Below are 23,982 nucleotides of genomic sequence, written 5' to 3' on the forward strand. Positions count from 1 at the left end.
CAATAAACAAAATGTTTATGAGATTGATTTATTTAAAACAATGAACTTTTCTCAGTCTCAAAATAATTGTTGACACAGTGATTGTCTGGAGTGAAACATCAAAACCACGTCTTAAAATCAGTGAAAATGAACACATAACCTTGCTTTCCGATACGAATGTTCCGGTCCGTTTCAGGGCACAGCAGCGAGCAAAGTATAGCTCACTACAGCTCACGGCCAACTGTATCGCAGCTAAAAGGTGTCTCCGACACTATTTGACACTGATTTGAGAATCACCAACCACGGAGGACACAAATTTCCACCATCACTAACGTTCCTTTCATTCAAAACTCGAATCGAATAGCCTCCAGGTTGACCGCAACCGCAAGTTTTCCGAGCGTAGTTTTTCAACTCCTACAATATTCGAAGCTACATCCAAGCTTTTCGACTCACAGAGCTGCTCTGATGACAAAACCTGACTTGACTTATCCAGCATTTTCTTTAAGATTTGTAGATTTCGCAGTTCAATTCTGCTTTCGCTGTAAGTTTTCATTCCACGAGAAGCGACGCTCGAGTCAAGTTTGACAGTGGCGTGATTTTCCTGGACCAATCACAATTCTTTGCTACGCATACCAACCAATGAGATTGCTTCAATTTGGATAGACAATAGATTACGTCAAATGGCTTTTTTCGCGTTCGCCAAAGTACCAAAGACCGGCTTTCGAGTTATGTTGAAAGATTTTGAAATAAAAAACGCTTTATCTGTAGTAGTTTGTTTCGTTATTATATAAAACAAATAGATTCCATGTTGCCGTGCGTCTGTTCAGTAATAGATCACAGAAGACCTCAAAATGTGGTAAGACCATCAGTGACACACTCGGCTATCGCCTCGTGCACCACTTTTTCGTTCTTACCACATTTTGACGTCATCTGTGATATATTACTGAACAGACGCACGGCAACATGGAATCTATTTGTTAAATAGATAGTGAGTAGCGCAGCCAATTAGAGAACGGCATTCGTGATAGAACGTTAGTAGATTTGTACTAAAACTCGATAGAAACACAGAACTAGCACGAGCTGTTGACGTAATTTTGGCGCGAGCAAAAAGAATTTACACTTTGATAATCAAAGTTAACATGTTGTTTTCCTTTTTTCTTCGCGGTGTTTTCTAAAAGAAATAGTAAACATGTTCTCCGTGTTTCAATCGAGTTTTAGTATAAATCTACTAGCGTTCTATCACGAATGCCGTTCTCTGATTGGCTACGCTACTCACTATCTATTCTGTGATAGACAGTGAGGAGCGTAGTAGTGTGTCCTTGTTGACAAAATGATTGAAGTATCTGTGAAAAGGACTTAGATAAAGTTTTGAACGAGTTATAGATTTATACTAAAACAATTCGATTTTTCGCTCTCGATTTTTATGCTTAATAGTCGACTCGGGCTGCTCCCTCGCCAACTATCACGCGATATAGAAATCTCGAACTCATAATCTAATTGCTTAATAGAAACACTCGTGAAAGTTTTGGAGAACTCGAAAAAACTGTGGAAACACTCACCTGTGGCATGTGTTCCCACAGCATTTCTCTTTCACCAAAACTTCCACTGGTGTTTCTATAACTCGATAGAAACACGGTACATTTTTCTATTTTTTAAATATCGAAATTGGTCTATTGTATAGAGTGTTTCCACTTGACGTCATGGCAGCCATATTGGTGTTCCAAAACAATGAAACGGCGGCCATGTTGGTGTACCAAAGCAATCCCTTGGTGGCGAATACTTTACTTATGTAAAATCTTTCTTTTGTTCAAACAAATTTGCAGGGCTGCGGCCAAGTGAATAAAAACGCTCTATATGTTCTCACAACGTCGACGTTGGAAAAGGGAAAGAGTTACGACCATCTTGTACAACAAAGTAGATATTACCACATGAAAGTATTCCTTAATAGTTGTCATTTAAATGGTTACGTATACTAGAAATTAATTTCCTTCACTCAGTAGCGTTCTTTTAATTTCGGGCTGGAAAGTTTGTTACACAATTAGTAGTATATATACTTGCAAAAATATTCAACATGCTGATTGGCTGAGGGCTCGTCAAGTAATCCCGACCAGTACAGAAAGTTGAAATCGAGTGCAAAGATTTTAAACCTACACAGACCTATTCGACGTGACTGACTCTAAACCACAAGATGGGTTTACAATGCTAAACTTTAAATAAATTCAACTAGAACCCAAGTTTGAGTGTATGGGACTGAGCAATATTTTGAACAAACTTAAGGAAATCACGTACACGGTTAACCTTATCTTCGCAGATCTAACCGACGTAACTAATTCTAAACCACAAAATCGATGCAAAACTTCGAGTGAATTCAACACTGTGAATCCCAGTTTGAGTATATGGAACCGAGCAATATTTTAAATAAACTTTAGAAAATCACTTGCACGGTTATTTACACAGACCTATTCGGCGTGACCGACTCTAAACTACAAGATGGGTTTACAATACTATTTAACTTTAAATTAATTCAACGAGAACCCAAGTTTGAGTATATGGGACAGAGCAATATTTTGCACAAGCTTAAGGGAATCACGTACAAGGGAGCTTATATACACAGATCTAACCGACGTAACCGACTCTAAACCACAAAATGGATTTACAATGGTAAACTTTAAATGAATTCAGTGAGCTGGGAACATCAGTTTGAGTACATATGGGAGTGACTAATGTTTTAAACAACCTTAAGAAAACCAGGGGAGCCAGCCAGCAAATTTAAGTGTTTGCTACTTTGAAGTTTTTCGGGCTTTAAAACCATTCACCTCTATAAACTTTGAACTGATGATTGAATGCAGAATACTTCGATTATTCAAATGGAGTGTAGTCATCGTTTAACAGAGTAAATTGCAGAAATCCATGCAAGACAAAAAGCGATTATTACGACCGTACAATGTAAAGCCTGGCTAAATTATTCGACGCCTAGACGGTTTCCCGTTAGTATCTTGGAAATGAGACAATACGCCACTGGATATAAGTTGAGCTTCAATTGAGGTTCACCACAGTGGGAGGCGCGGTGGCCTCATGGTTAGTGCGCTCGTCTCCCGATCGAGCGGTCCGAGTTCGAGCCCTGGCCGGGGACATTGTGTTGTGTTCCTGGGCAAGGCACTTTACTCTCGCAGTGCCTCTCTCCACCCAGGTGCATAAATGGGTACCGGCGAACTTAATGCTGGGGGTAACCTTGCGATGGACTAGCATCCCATCCAGGGGAGAGTAGAAATACTCTTAGTCGCTTCATGCTACTGAAACCGGGATAAACTCCGGCCTGATGGGCCACTTGGCTCCTATGCAGACTTTACCTTTACCTCACAGTTATTGTCTAAGAGAAGAAAAAAAATATTTAGGTTTAAGTATCAAATAAAGGGGAATAAAGACTTTAGATTTTACAATTAAGTTTATCATATTGACAAGCAAAACGGTGTGATTCTCTCCCAACTGATTCACAATATAATTTATATTTTATTGATTTAAAACGTGGTCGTACGTAATATACCCAAATACCTGATCACTTGTGATATATATTTTATGTAGTAATATGTAGAAATAGTTTATAAATATACCTAAACATACATTTTTTTTATAATATAAATTCACTCGGACAGTAAGGAGTATGGTATTATACATTGTATCTTTCATACAGTCTTAAATTTTTGTTTTATGCATATAGCTTCAGGGAAAATAACAAACTTTAAGGCAGTATCCATTTTTAAACGATAAAAATTGTGCTTTCTTTTTAGGTTGTAATCTAGTATAATATAGGCATGTTATACACGTTTCATCGTGTAAGTAATCCGTCTAGCATGTACAGCTGAACTTGGTAGGTTTCCTCTTATTATAGCTATCAATCAGAAAATTAAATAATCAATTACTCCTTATATCTTCAAAGCATAAGGACAATAGCTTTATTGTTAAACAAATCATTCTCATGTTTGAAGATCTTCGTCACGCTGGTGAAAATAGTTTCTATTCTGTATGTGCTTATGGTCATGCAAATAAAGCTAGTTGTTGTTAATAGTGGTAGGATCTTGTGATCAGGTCTGGTCTGAAAAACATATAGTTTCAAACTACGATACGTAAACGCAATTTTCCATGATAACAAATCTAAGTCTCTTGGATGTTTCGAGCCTTATTGTATTGCGCCCTTGACTGATGTTCATTTGGACTAAGGTATTCAAAATCTCTACCGGGTTTTATACTTTTTGGTATTTCTAAAAAGCGCAGGTATGAGACCCTTAAAGGGTTTACGATCCCGAAGTTTATCTCCCTTTGAACCACGCCCATTCATTAATGTTTTCACTCACTTTTCCACACACAATTCTACATACAAAGTTGAGAGTTCTCTCATTCCTTCCCACCTTTCTATTTTATTTACTTTTTGTTAATTTTCATTGTAATATGTTTGTAAATAAGAACGTTTGAAATTAGATTATGATAGACTGGCCAGGGTAGTTGTTTGAAAAAAGAAGAATTGTGGTATTTTATAATTAATTGAAAACCCTGTAGACAACATAGATGCTAAATGATTGTCCTTAAGACTAGAAGAAGGGAAGTCAATAGATCAACTTGAATCATCGTGCCTTGAGCGCACGAATGGTACCAGTTATCCAGTCTAATGTTTGCAGCCAATAGCCACATCTTTCATTATTTAAGTCGTCTGCGCTAATCTAGGGAATGGTTCATTGTCATTTAAGCCTTCCCTCTTACGATTTCCCTCACTAATCTCTTTTTATAAATTATGGAACTCCTCTTGAGTTTCACAAAATCTTGGGCGCGTAGGGGGGGGGGGGGGTGGGTCGTAGTATTTTGGCTTGAAAAGCAGAATACAATTATTCTGCGAGCGTGCGTTGGATATGAGATGAAAAGTAGCCAACGAGGCGCGTAGCGCCAAGTTGGCTATAATCATTTTGTATCCAACAAGCGCGAGTGGAATGATTGTTTTATTGAAAACGCCCCCGAAATATAGAAAACTGTAATAAAATGATAAAAAAAAGATATTACGCGCGCACTTACCATATTTGCAGAGCACGATGGCTAAGGCAATGGAAACTCTTGAATTGAAATATCCAATGATCCAGCTTTTAATAATATCTTATCTCTACTGAAGCAGCACTCCGTATGCTTATTCCTTCGCCTCGCTCCTGAAGACAGCATAGTTCCTCATAGGTTTTGTTTTTCTCAATTTCCTAAACTGCTTTAGTGTACAGGTTTCTCATAAGTTATGATTTTAGCATCGATTTTTTCGGAAAATGTCGGAGGGATGAAGCTCGAATTCGGCAAAGAGATAGAGAAAAATCTCATCGATCAATAACCGTCGCCATTTAGGTGAGATTTTCAATATTGTGACGTTTATTACAGTTTGAAGTGGAGGAGGTCGCGGCTAGCGGCCACCAAGTTGAAAGCCTTGTCTCCCCCCTCTTGTTTTACCGGTAACCGACCAAAAGCAATTTCGTTGAAAGACCCTTCAGACGGCCCAGGAAGGCGAAATAACACCTCACATTAATCGATTAACGTTTCATTTAACTTTAGTGGGATGTTCAGACCGAGAAGTAATTTAGATATGGAATTTTCAGAGCGTTATTCATAACCCTCACAGATTCTCCTCGTTTCTGTAAACAATTATTAAGCCTGAACAATAGGGTGGTCTGCCTGTAGTTCCTCAAGGTCAGGTCTGTTTGAAGACGTCGGCCTCGCCGGGGGGATGACTTTAATGTCACGCGAAGGAAAGAATCTCTCAGACAAGTCTCCTAGAGGTGTATCATTAGCTGATTATAGGTCACACTCAAAGAGAAAGAACAGTTCATATGGTTGAAAACATTTACCACGTCACGGATGACAGACATTTGTGTGTTTGTGAAACACGCCTCGACATGAAATAAACCACAATTGCAGCATAAAGTCACTTGACAGTCTTGGGGATAAATTTGCTTTCGATATAGCTTTGATTCCTTTTCGCAACGGATGTCACAGCGCTCGATCTGTAAGCGATGAATGAGGCACATGAAAACCAGTACTTGGAGCTGGACTCAGTTAAAACAGAAATTGAGCCAACAATTTATGATGACGTCGTCGCTGAGAGTTCAACTCCTGCGGTGGAAAAAACGAGCTATGAGACGTGCAGCCGAGAAGCCGTGAAGAAAAAACAAGCATCAGCAGATCTTGAAAACGCGTGTCGACGTGATGTGGTCGTTTTGCGGCGAGTGCTGTTCTTTATGTCCGCAGTTGTTGTTTTCGCTCTTCTGACTGCAGCTGCTGCTTTGTTGCTAGCTATATCAGCGATGAAGGGTAAGCATTATTATGCGTATTTACGAAGTAGACAAGTTCCATCAGTTAGAATATGTACAAGAAACGATCGATGATTTATAAACTGTGTTTGTCTAGCAGCAGTGTCAAATGATATACTGTAGGGTAATCCGTTGTATTGTGATATACTTTCACCCTACAGTACCAACCGGTTTAAGGCCTCTTTTTGTTTATACAGTCTGCTTTGTTTATGAGGGTAGTTGGAAACATACATAAATGGAATGTTTAATTTCTTGTGTCACGCGTCCGCTTTGTCTAAAACGACTATTACTGGAAAAACGTTTTTTAAGCATCTGAAAGTAACCGTTATATGCATGGAAACGAAATGAGAGTCTAGCCGAGAGTGTCCCATTGAATGCTGTAAGGAGCATGATGTGTTACGTGCATGGCTTGTCTTACCATATTTGGACAGAACATGTGCTCTCTAGTTGTATTTGTCTTACACGAAGTAGGAATTAAATAAGTTGAGCTGCATTACAAATGGTGTCTTGCTGTGCCATCTGCATCATGATGCACCTTGTGAAGTGATACATGTAAATGTGTCAACGAGCAAACACGACTTGCTTCGTCAATACTTGTTGAATTTCGAACATAAAATTTGTTTGAATTAAACTCGTCGGTAGTTCAGTACAGTAAGCGGACCAAAAAAGAAAGTTAAAATTTCCATCTGCAGCCAGCTTGATAGTAAGATGCATTCCATTTGTCAGGCCAGCCAGTGTAGTCTTTCTTTCCTTGCACACAAACTCAGCATACCTTTATGTCAATTAAAGCAAAATCTCCGCCATTGTTGCCATGTGCGTAAAAATATGCGCAATTTTTTATAACATTTGTCTCAAAGATCACGGAGATAATCAATAACTTGGCATACGTCAAAAGCGAAGTCAACAACGTCACGACAATTCTCAAGGTAAGCTCTCAAAGAGCTGTACATGTAATCCAATAGATATGCCTTACCTTGCGCGGTGGCCTCATGGTTAGTACGCTCATCTCCGGATCGAGCAGTCCGGATTGGAGCCCTGCCCAGGGACATTGTGTTGTCAGTGTTCTTGTGCAAGATACTTTACTTTCACAGTGCCTCTCTCCAACCAGGTTTTTAATTGGGTACTGGCGAAATTAATGCTGGAGGTAACCCTGCGATGGACTAGCATCCTATGCTGAGGGAAGTAGAAATACTCCTAGTCGCCACAGAAACCGGGATAAGCTCTGGCCTGGCGGGCCACTTGGCTCGTATGCAGACTTTACTATACTTACCTTTACATATTTGTGATTTCTGAACGGTAAAAATCGATATTCGCGCTCATGGAAAGTTTTCTTGAAGTGGCGCTTGCTTACCAAGGATCTGTGAATGACAAGGGAAGACTTAAAAAGTAAAGTAACGATAATGTTAAAGAGAAGACCGAAATGAAGTAGAATAAACAAACAACTAAACAAACAAACTAACAAAAAAAAAAAAGATTAACCCGGCCAGGGGGAGGACAAATAATTGTTGTCGTTTCAGGCTAAGAAAACCGGAGATAAGCGCCAGCCTGTTGGGCCAATATGCTTCACAAAAGGATCACGCTGCAATACGGCCTGTCTTTCAGTCGAAGGTCTTAAAGCTTGAAAAGGCTAAAGTAAATACCCGGAGTCGATGGCCTTCAATCTCAGACTAAGCAATTTTTTGAGAGTGATGTTGTTTCACACTCAACAACAAGTAGCATTTCTGATCTCACCTTTTACTTTGCAAGGATTTCTTTCTAGTTTCCGGGAAAAAAATAGAAAAATGAAATAACAGGAATTTTACGAATGTCATATCTATTCTGTTTCTTTTAGACGAAAGTAACAACGGAACGGTACTAATGGGACCACCCGGACTTCCGAGTCCGCCGGGGCCACCGGGGACCCGCGGTCGAAACGGCGCACAAGGGGAGCCTGGCGTCCAGGGCCCGAAAGGAGATATTGGATAACAGGGCCCCAGAGGATCATCGGGAGTTAGATCCCCAGGACCAATTGGCCCTGTAGGGCCTAGGGGCTTTAATGGAACACAAGGTCCAATGGGCCCTCCTGGCGCAAGGGGCTCGCAAGGATTAGCAGGTCTCTAAGGCTCCATAGGGCCTATTGGCTTTAACGGCTCCCAGGGCCCACCAGGTCCCCCGGGAAGGCCTGGACCCAGAAATCTCTCACTTTGTGAGTACAAATACAAGGAGAAAGCTGCACAGACTGCTGGAGCAGCAGCTACGTCAGGAGTTACTCTACGAGAAGATGACCATCCGGTATGTGCAACTGAAATAATATATACTAGCTATATAGTTATAAAGCACTTCTGAGTCGAATACCGAGGAATATCCCTTGCGAAACTTGTATTTGCTCGGTGAAAACACGAGCCTTTAGGCGAATGTGTATCCCGAGGAATCTCAGGTAACATCCCAACTCAAAAATAGGAAAAACCTGCGAAGAAATCGTTTGCTTGACGCCGGCTGGCTCACGAATATGCCGCGGTTTCGAGAAGCAAGACATGCTCACGTGCGAGTCGAAAGTTCAAGTTGTTGTTTCCCTAGAGAGTTAGCCAGTTTTTTTCGCCCAAGGGAGTTAGTGAGTTTTGATCCACCACACGTGTCACGTTCCCCTCCGATCGGAAAACGTGCTTGAGTTGGAAGGTATAACAATAACTATTTTATACATGCCATAGAAAATACAGTGGCCAGCGCAAGCAATGCGGCGCACGATGGTTGTCGCATTGCTTGTGATTGGGTGATTGGAAATCCATAGAAAATACAGCCAATTAGAATGCAGGAAATATACAACGGATTTCCTGCATTCTAATTGGCTGTATTTCTATGGATTTCCCTCTTCGGTGCCTTCTAAACATTTTTTGCTTTCGTCTTTCCATTCTAAGACGAAAAGCGGTAATCGCCTGTTTTATGAAAGAAACAGTCACATCAACCCAAGTGTTTTAGCTTAAAAGGAGCTAAAAGGGTTGCGAATTTTTTTGAGATAAGGGGGCTCCGCTTGCGCACGTTAGGAGTGATCACAAACTTTACTTGTTTAGTCTGATCATCTCATAGGAAAATCCATGAGATTCAACATCAGTTCGATGGAAGTAGTTTTTGCACTTCGATAGTTAAATATGGGGCTTTTTACGGACAAAATAACTAACATCTAACATCAATGTTTGTTAAATTAATTATTGTTGTGCGAGATAATACAAATTGATGTATGACATTCAAATCGATGTATCCCATACGAAATTGATTAATGCTATTTTAAAATTAACCCAATTAATCTAACAAAACATTGATAAATGGATGTTGGTTATTTTGTCCGTAAAAAAGCCCCATAGGTAAACTTCAACTTCGATTAAATAGCACCAAAAAATAATGAACAGGCGCACAAAGAAATGGACAGTTTTCCAGTTTCACAACTTTTCTCATAGCATTTCGCACTTTTCAGGGCATGAAGATTGTTGGTGTCACATGTTCAACATACAGAGCTGCAGAGTACGTTTTTGAAGGCGGAATAATTGACCCGAATAAAAACACGATTGTGTACAATTGTGTTTATAAAGGAACTTCATCGCTGTTCTTTGGCGCTAATAAAATGAAGTGCGTTATTCACTACTGGATCTGCCCCATCACTAGTTAAGGAAGTTACTTTTTTTTTTCTTGACTAGTTTTTTGGGTAAATAAACAAGGTGTACCCTTGGTCCAGATAAGTATCAAAGCACATCGGCGTTTTCTTTTTATGCCAATCTGGTTCGCGGTGTTGTCGACGTCTTGTGTTTGGATCTAGAAAGGCTCAATCTGTAGAGGACTTTTCTGAACCTGACTCTTCAAGGGACCTAACTTCCTCGGACATGAACACAAACCATTTTGCTAGTTTTGGAGGAACAATTCAGCTTACAATCAGACCCACTTTGTTATCTTAACAAACTATCCCAGATACCCTCTTGCACCATTACTCTGGCATTCAGTTCCTCGCTGTTTCCGTGACAGAATAAACGCTTTTTAGGATAGCGTCAATCGACTACAACTAACTACACGAATCTTTCACTTTTCCCTATGTCTGTTAGACCAAATGCTATCTAATGCCGATTGCGTCTTCAAAATTTAAAAAAAAAAATGGAAAAAGGAGATGAGTTCTGTTGTAGTCAAATTACGACGTCGTATAAGTCCGCTTTTCTGCAATTGCATTAATCATTTACTCTATGTATCTTAAAACGTCTCATTACAAGCCCGTTCATGTAATATAGGAGAATAGCATAGAAACCACTTCCATTACTATTCAATCAGTATCACGTATTCCACGAGCTATTATAGATGCTAGTGTATAATGTATATAAAGTATCGTGATTAAACGATGAAATAAGATACAAATAGAAAATATGTATACGTACATAATTTACTGATAGAAATAAATTGTTTTTGACTTTGCACAATTTTGTCTTCTTTTACGAGACAAGAAAGTTGTAACCCTTAAAAAAAAACTCTCTAAAAGACACGCCCTTTCCACAATGTCCTATACGGCAAAAAGATCCAGTTGTTTAAATAAGGCTAAGAAAGAAAAATTGTAAGGTATTGAAATAAAGTATTAAAATACGTTAATGCTCGGGTTAGGGACTGACTGTTTCATACACTTCTTGAAAAATAAGGGAGTTTATGAAGCTACGATGGCGACGCCGAGGACAATGTCGATTAACAAATGACTTTACATTTTACCTACGAATCTCGCGATACTCTAAAGTCATTTACTTTGTTTATCACCGACAAAACCTTCACGAAACTGAATCTGGGACACAGCGATAAACTTGAAATAAAATTTTAAAAAATCAGCCGTCGCGGTTCACGTTCTCCAGACAACGCAGAATTTGGTCATTTCACGTTATTGTTTTGTCGAGGACAGTAAAGAAATGTACCAAGAATTATAACGCACGTGCACAGCCATTGTTTTCCTAATTCAATCTTTTGTTTAGCGACGTTCCCGTTGCCGTTGCCGTCGTGGTTTTCTTAAACTCCCTATAATAAATAGCGGGAACTGTTCAATTAAATGTTCAAGCACAAGGACAGAGTGCGATGGGTCACTTAGAAAGGCTGATTATGTTAGGTGTGGGGGGTAAGAAATTTTATGAGTTCACGGTTTGTGTGTGTTGCGGTTTCGTAAGGCGTATATATAACGACCCCTTATTGCAATACACAAGACAACCAGCTTTTTTTTGACATGGAGATTATCAATACTCGCTTATTGCACATCGACGACGGCGTTAAGCTCTAAATTCATTTCTACTGCGAATAGAGACTCTACCACACCATCGGCCATGTCTTTTATCTTTATTAGGAACAGTCCTGTGGAGTTCGTCTTAAGCTTTTTTATTACGAGTAAGTAAGAAGAGTGTAAGTAATTATTATTTTGTTTTTTATTTCACATTTTATTAGTTAATTGTAGGTCCACATCAGCCTCACTGGCTGGCAATCTTTGTAACCTGCATTACTAAATAAAAAGATGATTGATGATGATGAAGATGATGATGATGACGATGATGGTACTCTAGCCCCAGTTGTTCAAAGTGTGGATAACGCTATCCACCGGGTAAATGGCTATTTAGTGGACAAATATTAAAAAACCCTGCATTTTCCACTCGATAGACTAGATAGTGATTTATCCGGTGGATAGGGCTATCCACCCTTTGAACAACTGGCCTCTGATGAATAAGAGACACTTTCAAGAATACAACTTCTTGTAATTACTCTCTTTTTAAGCCCAGAGAAAGATCAATCAAGTTTCTCCAGTTTCTAAAGGTGGCTGAACTCAGTCTTTGATACCTATGTTTCATTTACCTTTTTCTTTAAAACCCTTAATCCTTTGGTCGCCAAAAATTGCTGCAGGCAAGTTCACAAAACAAACTTTGGATCTTTGATAGTTAAGCTAACGTATGTGCCATGGCAACATGAATAAAAATGGAAACATGCCTTTAAAATCCGTTTTGCTTATTTGTAGAAAATCTGATTATAAGATTTTCTTTATCAGTGCATGCAACAAGCTTGTACCGAGAAAGCTATTCCGCATTCATTCGCAACTTGATCTTGTTTTGTTTTTTTCAAAGTTATGAGATATATATTATTTCGTTTAAGGCAGGGTTTAAGGAAACTGTTGTTCTCAGATAGTAGTGATTAACATCTCTAATATTTGTTTTTGCAGTTATCAGCGGCTTGATACACAAACGAGGCGAAAGAGTCAATTCTGCATTGTATTGAACCTTTCGCCTCGTTTACATGCCTTTTAAAGCAAAAGAATATTTGACCGCAGGCTCAACTGCAATAACAGCTATAACGGTGCATTAGACACACTTCAAATTATGGCTTTCGTAAAATACCGCAGAGAACTATCTTATTCCATTTGAACAAATTATCAGGTCATATTTGTCAACGTTCTTCTCTGATCACGCCCAGATGTAAATCTTTTAGCATCTAAACGAGGGCGAAAATTCCGCAAAAAGTTCACTAATTCTGCATTTAAAATAGTATGAGCGCCATATATTCTATTTCATATAGCGGTTTACTTAACGTTCTGCTTACTGCACCGCGTATCGTGGAGTCACAAATAGTTTAGCCATTTATTTGTTTGCCAAAAGGTTTATTGCTGTAGGCGTCGCCCGGTGAAAAGATCTTTATAGAGCGTTTTCACATGACGTCACTGCAGGCATATTCGTGTTCCAAACGAAACGGCGGCCATGTTTGTGTAATAAATCAATCCCTTGGGAGTTGAACATTTTTGTTATGTAAAATCTTTCTTTTGTCCCAACAAATTTGCATGGCTGCGCCCATGTGAATAAAAGTCCTCTATTGCTGGTTTTCAGTGTCACGGAATTCAAAATAGATCAAAATAAAACAACGAAACCGGTCAATAGATAAAGTCCAGAATCTGGGAAATAAAAGAAGGTAAGTATGCAAAGACTCTCGCCAAAATTCTGGTCACAGCAATTTTTCTTATGCGAGATATGCGGAGAAATATTTTACCCAAATTTACAGAGATTTGTATGGAGACGCCATGCTGCTGCCCATCCGTATGGGCACCAACATGGCGGCCGGAAACCAACAGAAACATCTGTCACTGAGTTTTGCAACAAAAGCGTGAATTTATCCCTCGAGAAACTCTAAAACATTAAAATATTACTTTTTCTAAGACACGGACTGTTCAGATAGCCAAGTTCCCCAAAATCAGTCACTTTTTTAACCATCGTGACAACTCTCTAGGCCGTCATGTAAATGCCGCGTCACCCAAAAGCTTAGAAATTCAAGCGTAGTGTATCACAAAACCAAGAACCCATTCGGAGCGAAAATTTGTATGAATATTAGTTTTCAGCTGCTCTTATACATCATTAAAGTCAAATCTCAGGAAGATCAATAGTTTTGTTGTTTGAATTTTGGTGACGTCATGTGAAAACCAGCTATATGTTCTCAAAACGTCAACGTCAAAAAAGGGAAAGAGTTATACGACCATCCTGTACAACAAAATATATATTACCACATGAAAGTACTGCTCAATAGCTTTCATTTAAATTGTCACGTGCTAAAAATTAATTTCCTTTACAGAAAATTGCTCAACAGTTTTGATTTAACACTCAGTAGCGTTCTTTTAATTTCAGGCAGGAAAGTGTGTTACACAATTAATAATATATCTGACCGATTTTCCAAAAACGCGCCCGCTATTTTGGTGTAAAGTCTTCACGCGGTTTTCGTAAATCCAGTCATATATTCGCACAGAATGTCCGAAATGATCAGGGAATGCCCTAGTTTGACGCCAGATGCTTTAGAAAGATCGACAGTACTTAGACACTCTCATTTTTTTGGCCTTTCTAGGTCATCCATTCTTGTTCCGGTGAAATATATATCTGGATTTACGAAAACAGTGTTAAAGACTCAATCAAACGTTTATTTATTTATTTATTTGCTTTTGCTATGACAGCAGGTTGTAAATCTTACCGAGCATGAAATGTAGAGAACCTCTTGCTACATGTTTCATTTATTCATCTATTTTTTTTTTTAATTATTTATCGCTATCCCCCCCCCCCCCCTCCCCTTTTCAACTGGTGTTAAATTTAGCCCAGATTACACTCTGAATTTCTGTTCGCGCGGTGACTCTGAGAAGGAACTATAGCGTTCTATAATAGCTGTCTAGAGGAAGTCTGCCCGAGGACATCACTAAGTCCAATGAAGGTGCAAGTCTAACGATTTGCTAGCAAGTGTCGTCCATTATCGTTCATGGAGCGGTCCTAAGATGTGTTACATGTAAACGAGGCGTCATTTAGCCCCGTAATAGTACGCCGTTTGCACTGTGGCGATAATGTTGTGCTTGCTTTAGACAGCAAAGGGATTTTAGCCACATCAATTTAGGGCTTAGACGTGCAATGGACTAGACATTTTTAGCTGCTGTTGGCGTTATTTGTTTGAACTTTGATGTCGCTAAAGACTTCAAAGAAAAAAATCTGTTGAAGTCTGGATATGGCATTTCCTGGCCGATGAAATTCAAGTACATTCCGGGACATTGCTATTTGCGAGCAAAACATGGCTACCAATAGAGTGAAGAACACTGGGTCAAGCACTGATCGTGAGTAGAATTTTGTTAATTTTTTTTTTTTTCAATTTTACACGTTCTCAGCCTAGCTAACTATCAGACTGTCTGTGATTCGCTAGCGCGGAAACAAATTATGTACGTGGCTTCCGGGCGATAATTGACGTAACGACAACATGCTGAATGTTCTCGCTTAATCATAATTATGGCCTAGTTTGTTTGAAGTTCAATCGATTCTCGATGTAGGAAGCTCTTGTTCAGTCCATTTAGGACAATGCAGGCCTTTAGTAAGTTATAGTTAAGCTCTCCGCCGCGGTTTTGATATCTGTACGTTTGTGTTGATTTAGACTCGAATTCTTCATGTGGGAAGCTGTCTTAATTAAATTGTACAATTCGTGATTCAATGAAAAAAGGTAAATTTAGTCTTCCTGGCCTCAAAAGTCATATAGGAGAGTTATTTCCTTTTATGTGAGTCACGATAAGCCTTGTGGAAAGCTAGCTCTTGCACAGAATTATATAAAGATTGTCAGTTACAAGTCAAATTCTGTGGCTATGTATTTGCGAATCCAGACAGATATATACATGCAAAAATACTCAGCAAGCTGATTGGCTGAGAGCTCGTCAATTAATCTTGGCCAATGCAGAAAGTCGAAATTGAGTGCAGGAAGTTTAAATTGAGTGCAGAAAGTTGAAATTAAATGGCTTTTATATTATTAACAAGTGATCAAGTGATTTTCCTCTTGCAATTTAGAATAACTAAGCACTCGCAATGTTTCAAAAACTACAATTAATCTTTTGAAAAATTTCTTGTACTTATCAAATCTAAATTGCGCTCGAAATCATTTTATTGCCTAAGCAATAACGTTCATGGAATTTCCACTATGTCTAGGTTTATAGCCTGCAAAAGGTCTTAGATAAACTTTGCAATAGTAAATGTATGGTAAGACACCATGGTAAGACACTCCACCTTCTACTTGGAGGTGGAGTGCATTCTGCCTTTAAGTTGTAGCTCATCCGCACAGATCTACCCGACGTGACTGACCCAAAAGAACAAGATGGTTTTAGAGTGCTAAACTGAATTCAACAAGAACCCAAGTTTGAGTATATGGGATCGAGCAATATTTTGAACAAACTTTAACAAATTACGTGCACGGTTATATATCTACCCAGATCTAACCGACGTGACCAACTCTAAACCACAAAATCAATGCAAAACTTCAAGTGAATTCAACGCTGAGAAACCCAGTTTGAGTATATGGAACCGAGCAATGTTTTGAATAAATGTTAGGAAATCACTTGCACGTTTATTTACACAGACCTATCCGACGTGACCGACTCTAAACCACAGGATGTGTTTACAATGCTATTATACTTTAATGAATTCAGCGAGAACCTAAGTTTGAGTATATAAGGGACCTAACAATATTTTGCACATGCTTAAGGAAATCACGTACAAGGGAGCTTATCTACACAGATCTAACCGACGTGACAGACTCTAGACCACAAAACTGGATTTACAATGCTAAACTTCAAATGAATTCAATGAGCTGAGCACATCAGTTATGGGAGTGAGTAATATTTGGAACAAACTTAATAAATCCACGGGAGTCAGCCAGCATTTTTAAGCGCCATTTACAAAATTTTCTAAGACTGTCTTATCAAACACTGTCGAACAGTCTATAAGACATTACCTTTCTTTGTTTACTTAAATCAAAAAACGCCGTGAAATTTTCAGAGGAATTTCACTTGTTTCTAGGCGGCTGATAAGACAATAAGTGCGCAGAAGGATGAGTGGAAATATCTAGACAGAACCTTGAGTTTTCTCAAACTGTCACAACTTTATCTAAAACTCTTTACAAACACCAACAGAAGACGATTGCCCTCTTTTATTATTGTTTCTTAAGTTTTTACTCTAGGTTGTTCGTATCATTTAGAATGTCTTTTGGATTGACCAAAACTCTTCACCAAGTAGCGCATTTTATTTGATTATTTTTACTTGCTTTGATGATACCGAACACAAATTGTATCAGTAACCAACATCGTCGACTTCCTCCATCACATTAATGTTATTTGCACGTACGTGAAAATACATGAAGGTTGATATTAGTGAGGCTCTCTGATACCTCTGAGAAGAACCAATATCTGGAAATGAGGTCATCAAAGTAAGGTGAACAAAGAATAGTAAGTTACACAGCTATCGGATTTATACAAAAATGAATTCAATTCAATTTCGATGAAAGACAAATTTTCGTCTAAGACACTGAACGGCGTTCAAGTGGGACCGGCGACAATTTGCGAACACGAGATGTCGTCGTGATGGAAATGATTGACATCTGTCAGTAAAAGAATATTTCATTTCCTAAAACAAGGTATACAATGTCTGCTTGTCTCTTTATATATCACGATTTAGTTCATAAACATCAGTAGTTTGTATTTAAGGCATCGAGAATTGTGATTAAAATATCTCGTGCATCTGAAAGCGAGGAGATCCTCTACAAAATGGTCCACCCAGGTTTGTTGTTTCACCTGTCAAACTTAAACAATCTTATTCTTGTACCTGTTCAGTACACTTGTAATATTTTTTATTCCGTTTTGCTGCCTTGGAATAGCAATTAGCCCTACCGAGTGTTTAAATAGTTGTGTCTTTGAGGGCGTGTCCCTTGTACCTTTCATTCGGACGAGTGAAACATTCTATTTATTGTGCTGTTCTTCTAACGAGTGGTTGATAATAACACTCAAAACATAATATAACGTACGGCAAGGTAGTACCTCTCAAAAGCGGAATTCACTTCGCCAAGGAAGGTTTGAACCACAACCTAACACCTAGTTGAATTCTTGGGAATCAAAACATGTTATACACTAAACAACGCTTAGAGGGATATCACTGTTCTCTGAGTCCAGCTCAGAGTATTTAATTTCTTAGTTAAGAGAGTTGTGTTGATTTAAAACTTACAATAGAGTGTGGCGTGGGGTGTAGTTTGTGTACGTGACATTTAAATATTCTGAAGTGCCATAACGATAATGTTTTTTTTTTTTTTTTTCAGTGTAATATATTGTTCTTCAAGGCTCTTGTCTCCAAAACCTTTGTGTAATATTACTCCATCTTTTAGTTTAGCATTGTAAACCCAAGTTACATTTTTAGAACCGCGCAAGGACGGATAGGTTATAGCTTGTCAGTGTTTTTTGATTGGCTTGACTTGAGTTTCTTTAATACAAATAACTAGCGTTTCGGAGAATGAGGCTCTTACTGATCTAAAGAAAAGAAGACAGTCTGAAAACAAATTAAGCATAAGCCATAGTCCCAAATCCCACGGGCAGCGTGGATGATTCTACTGTCAGTATTCCTTATATTGGCATCATTTTTTTTTCTTGAGTTAGTATGTATTTGTGTACCTACAAATGCCGAGATACTATATAATTCTCAAGTTTGTTTTCTTTGTTGTGACTGTACAATCAATAAAAATTATTAAAATACCCAAAAAATAATAATTAAAAATTATCATGAAATTCTGTGTAACAGTGTATTGTGTATCAATCCAGCCTCTGGTTGTCTGATGAATGAAAACGATAGCTTTTTACCAGACACATCATTACCTAGTGAAAAGCCTACGATCTGTTTTTTTTTTTTTACATTGGATAGCGATTTAAATGGTGAATAGCTTTATCTATCCTTGAGTGTCTGCTACTCTTCTGCTGACGAGGTGTCTCTATTTTTCAGTGCTACCAAGAGAACAATCTTATTTGACTGTTGTCAATACACCGTAACAGCTTCATCATGCAACTTTGCCTTGCTATTTTGCTGATTGTGGCCGCTATTTGCCATGGAAAATCGGTAATGTTGCTCTTAACTAATTTTTGACCAATGTCCTTGACATTCGCTTTGCATTTCAAATTCTACTAATTTATGTTCGCGATTTTTTTGTCTCGAAAGACTAACAACATCCCCGAGAATGATTCGGAACAAATGGACGTGGCATTAAACGAGGATCCTCCCTGTAAAGTAAGACGTTTATTTTTGTTATTTCAAGGCATATAGAAGTTCTAAAGGTGGGCTACTGTCACACGAACACACCTGATACCTTGAAATCGAGAATAACTTTAACTTCATGCTATTGGGTAAATGGCGGACTTATGTTACCGCTTCGTCTCAATTGGTAGATATAGGTGTGTACTGTAATGCGGGTGAAGGGGAGTCTAACGTTCGGTATGAACGTGTTAGCGTGAAATGTCTGCAAGCCTAGTAATGTGTTTGTGCTGATTGCAGGGTAATTTGTGTGCAGAAGACACATCCTAAAGAACAAACCACGATCTTGCGTCGATCATCTTAGGAATGGCGCCAAACGCAGTGGCTACTAAGGATTTACGATGCTGTTGGAAATGGATTCACTGTGTACTGTGATATGGAGACTGAGCCTGGTGCAGCATGGACTCTTGTAGTATCTTGGAGCCTTGAAAATAAGGGTTTCTCGAACTTTAGGTACAGTTATCGCTCTCGTTCCGTTACAGAAGTTTCGAAATGAGCAATGGGCAGGAAACTTAGCCCAAGATTATTCTTCCTGCATCCGAGAGAAGGTGACCCGCTTTGATTCTCAGAAAATATAAGAGCTGTTGTAATGAAAATTGTATGCATGACCAGCAAAAGGCGCCTGCCACGTGTAAATCATGATGTCATACCTCCCAAATTGCGTCATACGTTGAAAAAAAATCCACTGAATCTAAAAAAATTGAGCGAAAAACATTATTGATAAAATTTAAATTAGCTGTACAAGATGGCAGTGAGAGATGCGTCTTGTAAGACGACTTTATCGCTGGATTAAATTAGGATAATTAATAAAGATACTAATGTGCTACATTAATTACACGTGAGATAGGTACGAAAGTGAACTCTGCATGAGAAAACAAAAATTGTTACAGCTGACTGGTGAATAACTCCAACTTTGAGTTATTTCTGTCGGTTTTATCTTGCTGCACAAACAATTTGTATTAACATTTGTTTCGCGACTGCAGGACCTCCCCCTCTCAGTGAACGATCCGGTCAACAAAAACTCGCCTAACTGGCTCCTTTATCGACAGACCTCTGACCAAATGAAGTCCTTAAAAGACGCATCGACCCACTGGCGGGCGACATGCAGTTTTGACAAACACGGGATCAACCATTACAAAGATTACGTCCGTGGACGGTTTTCGGAGGCTGATATCCTCGATTTCCTAGGTAATGGTGTTTGTCTCAAGACCGAGCTTGTGAACATCCGTGGTCACATTGGAATACACAAGACAGCCAGGTTTTGGCAGGTTCCCAACACGTACTTTCTGCACATCGACAGTTACCATAAAGGTTGTCAGTTTGATCCAACTGTCGGTTCTGTGGGATATGAAGATAACTTTGGGTTCTACGGCCGTGTAAATCTCAAGTTTGCCTGTAGCGTGAATGAGGACTCTACCACTCAGTGGTGGTTCGGTGGATATTAATAATTCAGGAGCATTACGTGCATCACCTTACACTTATTAAGCTTTTTAGCATCAAACTAGTGAACTCAAGGCTCGTGATAATTTTTTTTTTTTTTTTTTTTTGTACTAGAGAGAAAGTAGTCAAGTTTTCTCAAGAATGCTTAGAAAGTAAATTGTAAGACGTGAGGTTTACAAATGAAACTTCCATGTGATGGTTAACTGTGTGGTGATTTCCCTAATTTGTCTAATTTATTTATTTTATTTATTTAACATTTCTTTATACACGGTTAAAAATCATCATTATGTTAAAGAATAAATCCAAAGTTAATGCTCCTAAATAAACTTTAAAACTGCTGCAAGTGTGATGATGTCATTGTATATTTCAAAAGATTATCTTTGATGGCAATGGGATGGCAGTGAATTACAGTTCATCAAATTAGATTTTTGTGCACGATGTCTGGAAATCAAAATTATATTTCTGGTAGAATTGAGAACGGTTTGGTTTGTTTCGTTTCCTCAGAAACGAAACGGTACTGTTTTCGGTTCAGGGGTGAACTATTTACATAGGGATTTGTAATATCCAATCAGAGTCAAGTTCGTAATTGTTAATGTAAATACGGCGACAAAATTTCAGCAAAAGCTCGGTGCATCGCAGCAAAATGTGTCGTTTGCAACATTTCAGTGAAACTCCCGTTTCTCGGTATTATTTTACACAAGAAAACTGCGAACTGGACTTGACAGCGATAGTGAAAAAGAAATATATTTTCGAAGTAGAGACACCGCCACACCACGCGATTTGTCCTCCAATGCGATATTTTAAGCCGATGGAAGCAGTTAGTTTTGTTTAGTTCAACAAAGAAATGGTACTGTTTTCCGTTTCAGAGTGATTTATTGACATAGTTAGTATGAATGTTATCAGGGTAAACGCTTGTAATTCACAAGGTAAACATGCTCAGCAAAAATAACTTCTCGAAACTAAATTTTATTTCGTGACACGGAAAGAAAAGGAAATTAAAATGTCATGCAGGTAGAAATAATTGGCGACTTGAATGTTCCTAAGTCTTACTGAAACGATGTGTTCTAGATAAACGAAGATATCTGTTTCCGTGCTTGATTTAAATGTCATTACGATCACAACTACGGCGACATAATTTTGGTGAAACTATCCCGCCTCTTTTCTGTGGCTGTTTACGGGAAAAGAACACGCACTTGGTGCGTTTGGACGATACTACAGATATGATATATTGTGGAAGGTAACTAAGTCATCATATCGTAATTTTTAAAATTAACGTTGGTATATTGCAAAATAGGCACGATATGGCTTTTTTATGAGGTTTTCTTCATATCGTAGGTGTCGACATTTTCCAGATTTAGTTGAGTTTCTCGAATTTTCCGCCACAATTCCAGGTGCTTTACGTTTTTAAGCGCACTTTTAAAAATAAGAAAATTTGTATTTCGACATACCGCGGCATTTCAAGAGCTGGTTTTCATGATAACACCGATAGCGTTTGTATTTTAGCTTCATAATATTCAAGCGAAAGTGGAGGATTAATTGCACAACTGTCGTCACACATGAGGCGTCCTTTTTGAAAAGAAAAATATACAGCGTCACTGACAACGAAACGCAGAGTGCCGCATCCATTCGAATCAAGGACTGCCCGGCACAGAAATGGAAAAATTATGCGTCAAATGCTTTTGCCTCTTAGGTTTATTTAGCCTCACACACAATACTTTGAATTTCTGAAACATTTGGCGGGGCAGAGTCAAAGTGAGGTATCACGAATAAATACATTTCGAAGCGCGTTTACTGTAATAACTGATACATGTGTGGACAACTTAAATTAATTAGCCCTTTCTCTTTTACAATAGGTTCAGTACTAAACCTCACCTGGACGAAAAGCCCCAGGCTCTGGCAACTGAGCAGATCAGTGCGGTGCAAAGTGGTGCATTAGCACATATCCCCCTCACCCCAGGACTTCTCATGCACAAGTTATCAAAACCCCGGCCTTTCTCAGACTTTGAATATCTTTCCGGAAACGAAACACTATTTCTTTCTGAGAAATATAGCTTCTTGTGGTCATTATTTCTTTGCTCTCGTCTCTTTCTGAATGTCGCTCCTTTTTGAAGACAGGTAAAGCTTATTTACAGCAAGCTCGAGGCCATACTTAGCTATACTTATTAAAACATGTGTTGTCTTTGTCTTGCTATTTATCACATTTTAAGTTACACTTAAGATCGATTTTGATTGCTAAACTAATAAATCAAACCGTGAATATGCAAGATAGAAAATAGCTTGCAGGGCTATTTGATTTAATAAAAGGAATAATTAATGGTATAAATGCAATTTCCTTTCAAGAATTGCGTAGTCGATTTGTAGGCAATCTAATGGTTTCGTGCACAATTTAGAATAAATAAGCCCTAGCACATTTCTCAGAGACAAAAAATCGAACAAGCCCGTTGGACGTGTGCAATTTGAAGTCTCTGAAAAAATTATGACTGCTTATTTATTACAAATTGGGAGAAAAAAAACTGATCATTTAATTACTAGTTAATAATATACGTGCAATTTAATTTCAACTTTCTGCACTCAATTTCAACTTTCTGCACTGCTTGAGATCGATTAGAAACGGCTCTCAGCCAATCAGCATACTCAAGATTTTTGCATGTATATTGTTATCAAGATAATTCGATAGTGTCAAAGTTAGTTTCATCTGCAGACGTTTTGAACACTGTCCATTTAACTTTTATCTGCATCATTGATTGTCCAAGAAAGCATTTCAACACTGTCTTCTGTGCTTTCCAATAGAGTTGCCGTCTAATATTCAATTGCTTCATCAGCTGCTTTTAATAAGTAAGTAAAGTAAGTAAATTTATTTCAACTCGGGTTGATGAGGTTGATTAGGCCCTTAGCAATACAGTCATGCTAATATGCCGAGAAAAATATATAAAAACATATCAAAAAAACAAAACAAAACAAAAAACAAAAACAAAAAACATACATGGTCAATTAATGACTAACATTCTAACTATATCAATAAGCAATAAACAGTCCTAAATCTTAAAATCATTACAATGAATCATAGAAAACTGTACCTCACAAATTTAGCTCCCTTACAGCATTCATAAATTCCTTAAGGATTGTCATTGAACCTAATTCGTCCGGTAAAGAATTCCACACTTTGGCACCAATAAAAGTTGTAGATTTTAAGCCAAAGTTTGTAGTTTTTATTACTTGGGACTACGAGCTTGTTGGTGCCTCTCAAGCACTTCACATTACTACGTACGACGAACAAGTCACTTGTATATCCCGGTAACATACCGTTTACAGCTAAAACATTAATACTTGAAATCCACCGTGGGTTAGGTTGTCTGCCTGGGTTGGGGTGTCTGGCAATTTAAAAGAGCCAATACAGTCAGATACTTCAGTATATTGTTGTTCTGAAAGGTTCTTGGAATCCCCAGGTCCTCGATCGGAACAATATTATTCATTCTCATATAGCTTAGCATTGTAAACAAATGTTTTGGTTTAGAACCGCACACGAAGGTTCGACCCGAGCCTATCTCAATTTAGCTAGCTTCTTGGCTCCTTGCCATATAAGCAAACTAAATATGGCAGGCAATGGCCCAACATAACGCTATAAACGTCCACGGAGGTATGAT

The 23,982-nt window shown here is 38.4% G+C and overlaps 1 protein-coding gene and 1 pseudogene across 2 annotated transcripts; both read left to right on the forward strand.

Moving 5' to 3' along the window:
• Window positions 1-5,732: 5,732 nt before the first annotated feature.
• On the forward strand, window positions 5,733-10,744 carry LOC110057448 (uncharacterized). Its single transcript, XM_089291262.1, has 3 exons — window positions 5,733-6,312; window positions 8,143-8,582; window positions 9,760-10,744. The coding sequence occupies exons 1-2, from the start codon at window positions 6,015-6,017 to the stop codon at window positions 8,274-8,276; spliced, it is 432 nt and encodes a 143-aa protein (XP_089147388.1). The 5' UTR covers window positions 5,733-6,014; the 3' UTR covers window positions 8,277-8,582; window positions 9,760-10,744.
• Window positions 10,745-17,392: 6,648 nt separating this feature from the next.
• LOC110057451 (uncharacterized) lies at window positions 17,393-21,193 on the forward strand (annotated as a pseudogene). Its single transcript, XR_016207758.1, has 4 exons — window positions 17,393-18,706; window positions 18,806-18,874; window positions 19,139-19,373; window positions 19,882-21,193. The product of XR_016207758.1 is annotated as an uncharacterized LOC110057451 (transcript).
• The last annotated feature ends 2,789 nt before the right edge of the window (window positions 21,194-23,982 follow it).

This window comes from Orbicella faveolata, unplaced genomic scaffold, assembly GCF_042242905.1.
Source record: "Orbicella faveolata isolate gen_17 unplaced genomic scaffold, um_ofav_v1 contig_24, whole genome shotgun sequence".
In the NCBI taxonomy this organism is placed as follows: domain Eukaryota; kingdom Metazoa; phylum Cnidaria; class Anthozoa; order Scleractinia; family Merulinidae; genus Orbicella; species Orbicella faveolata.

Excerpts from the sequence above, each read along its gene's own strand:
- LOC110057448 (XM_089291262.1), top strand. The coding sequence starts at position 6,015 with ATGAATGAGGCACATGAAAACCAGTACTTGGAGCTGGACTCAGTTAAA. Across the intron at positions 6,313-8,142 it reads AGCTATATCAGCGATGAAGG|ACGAAAGTAACAACGGAACG; the intron begins GTAAGCATTATT and ends TGTTTCTTTTAG.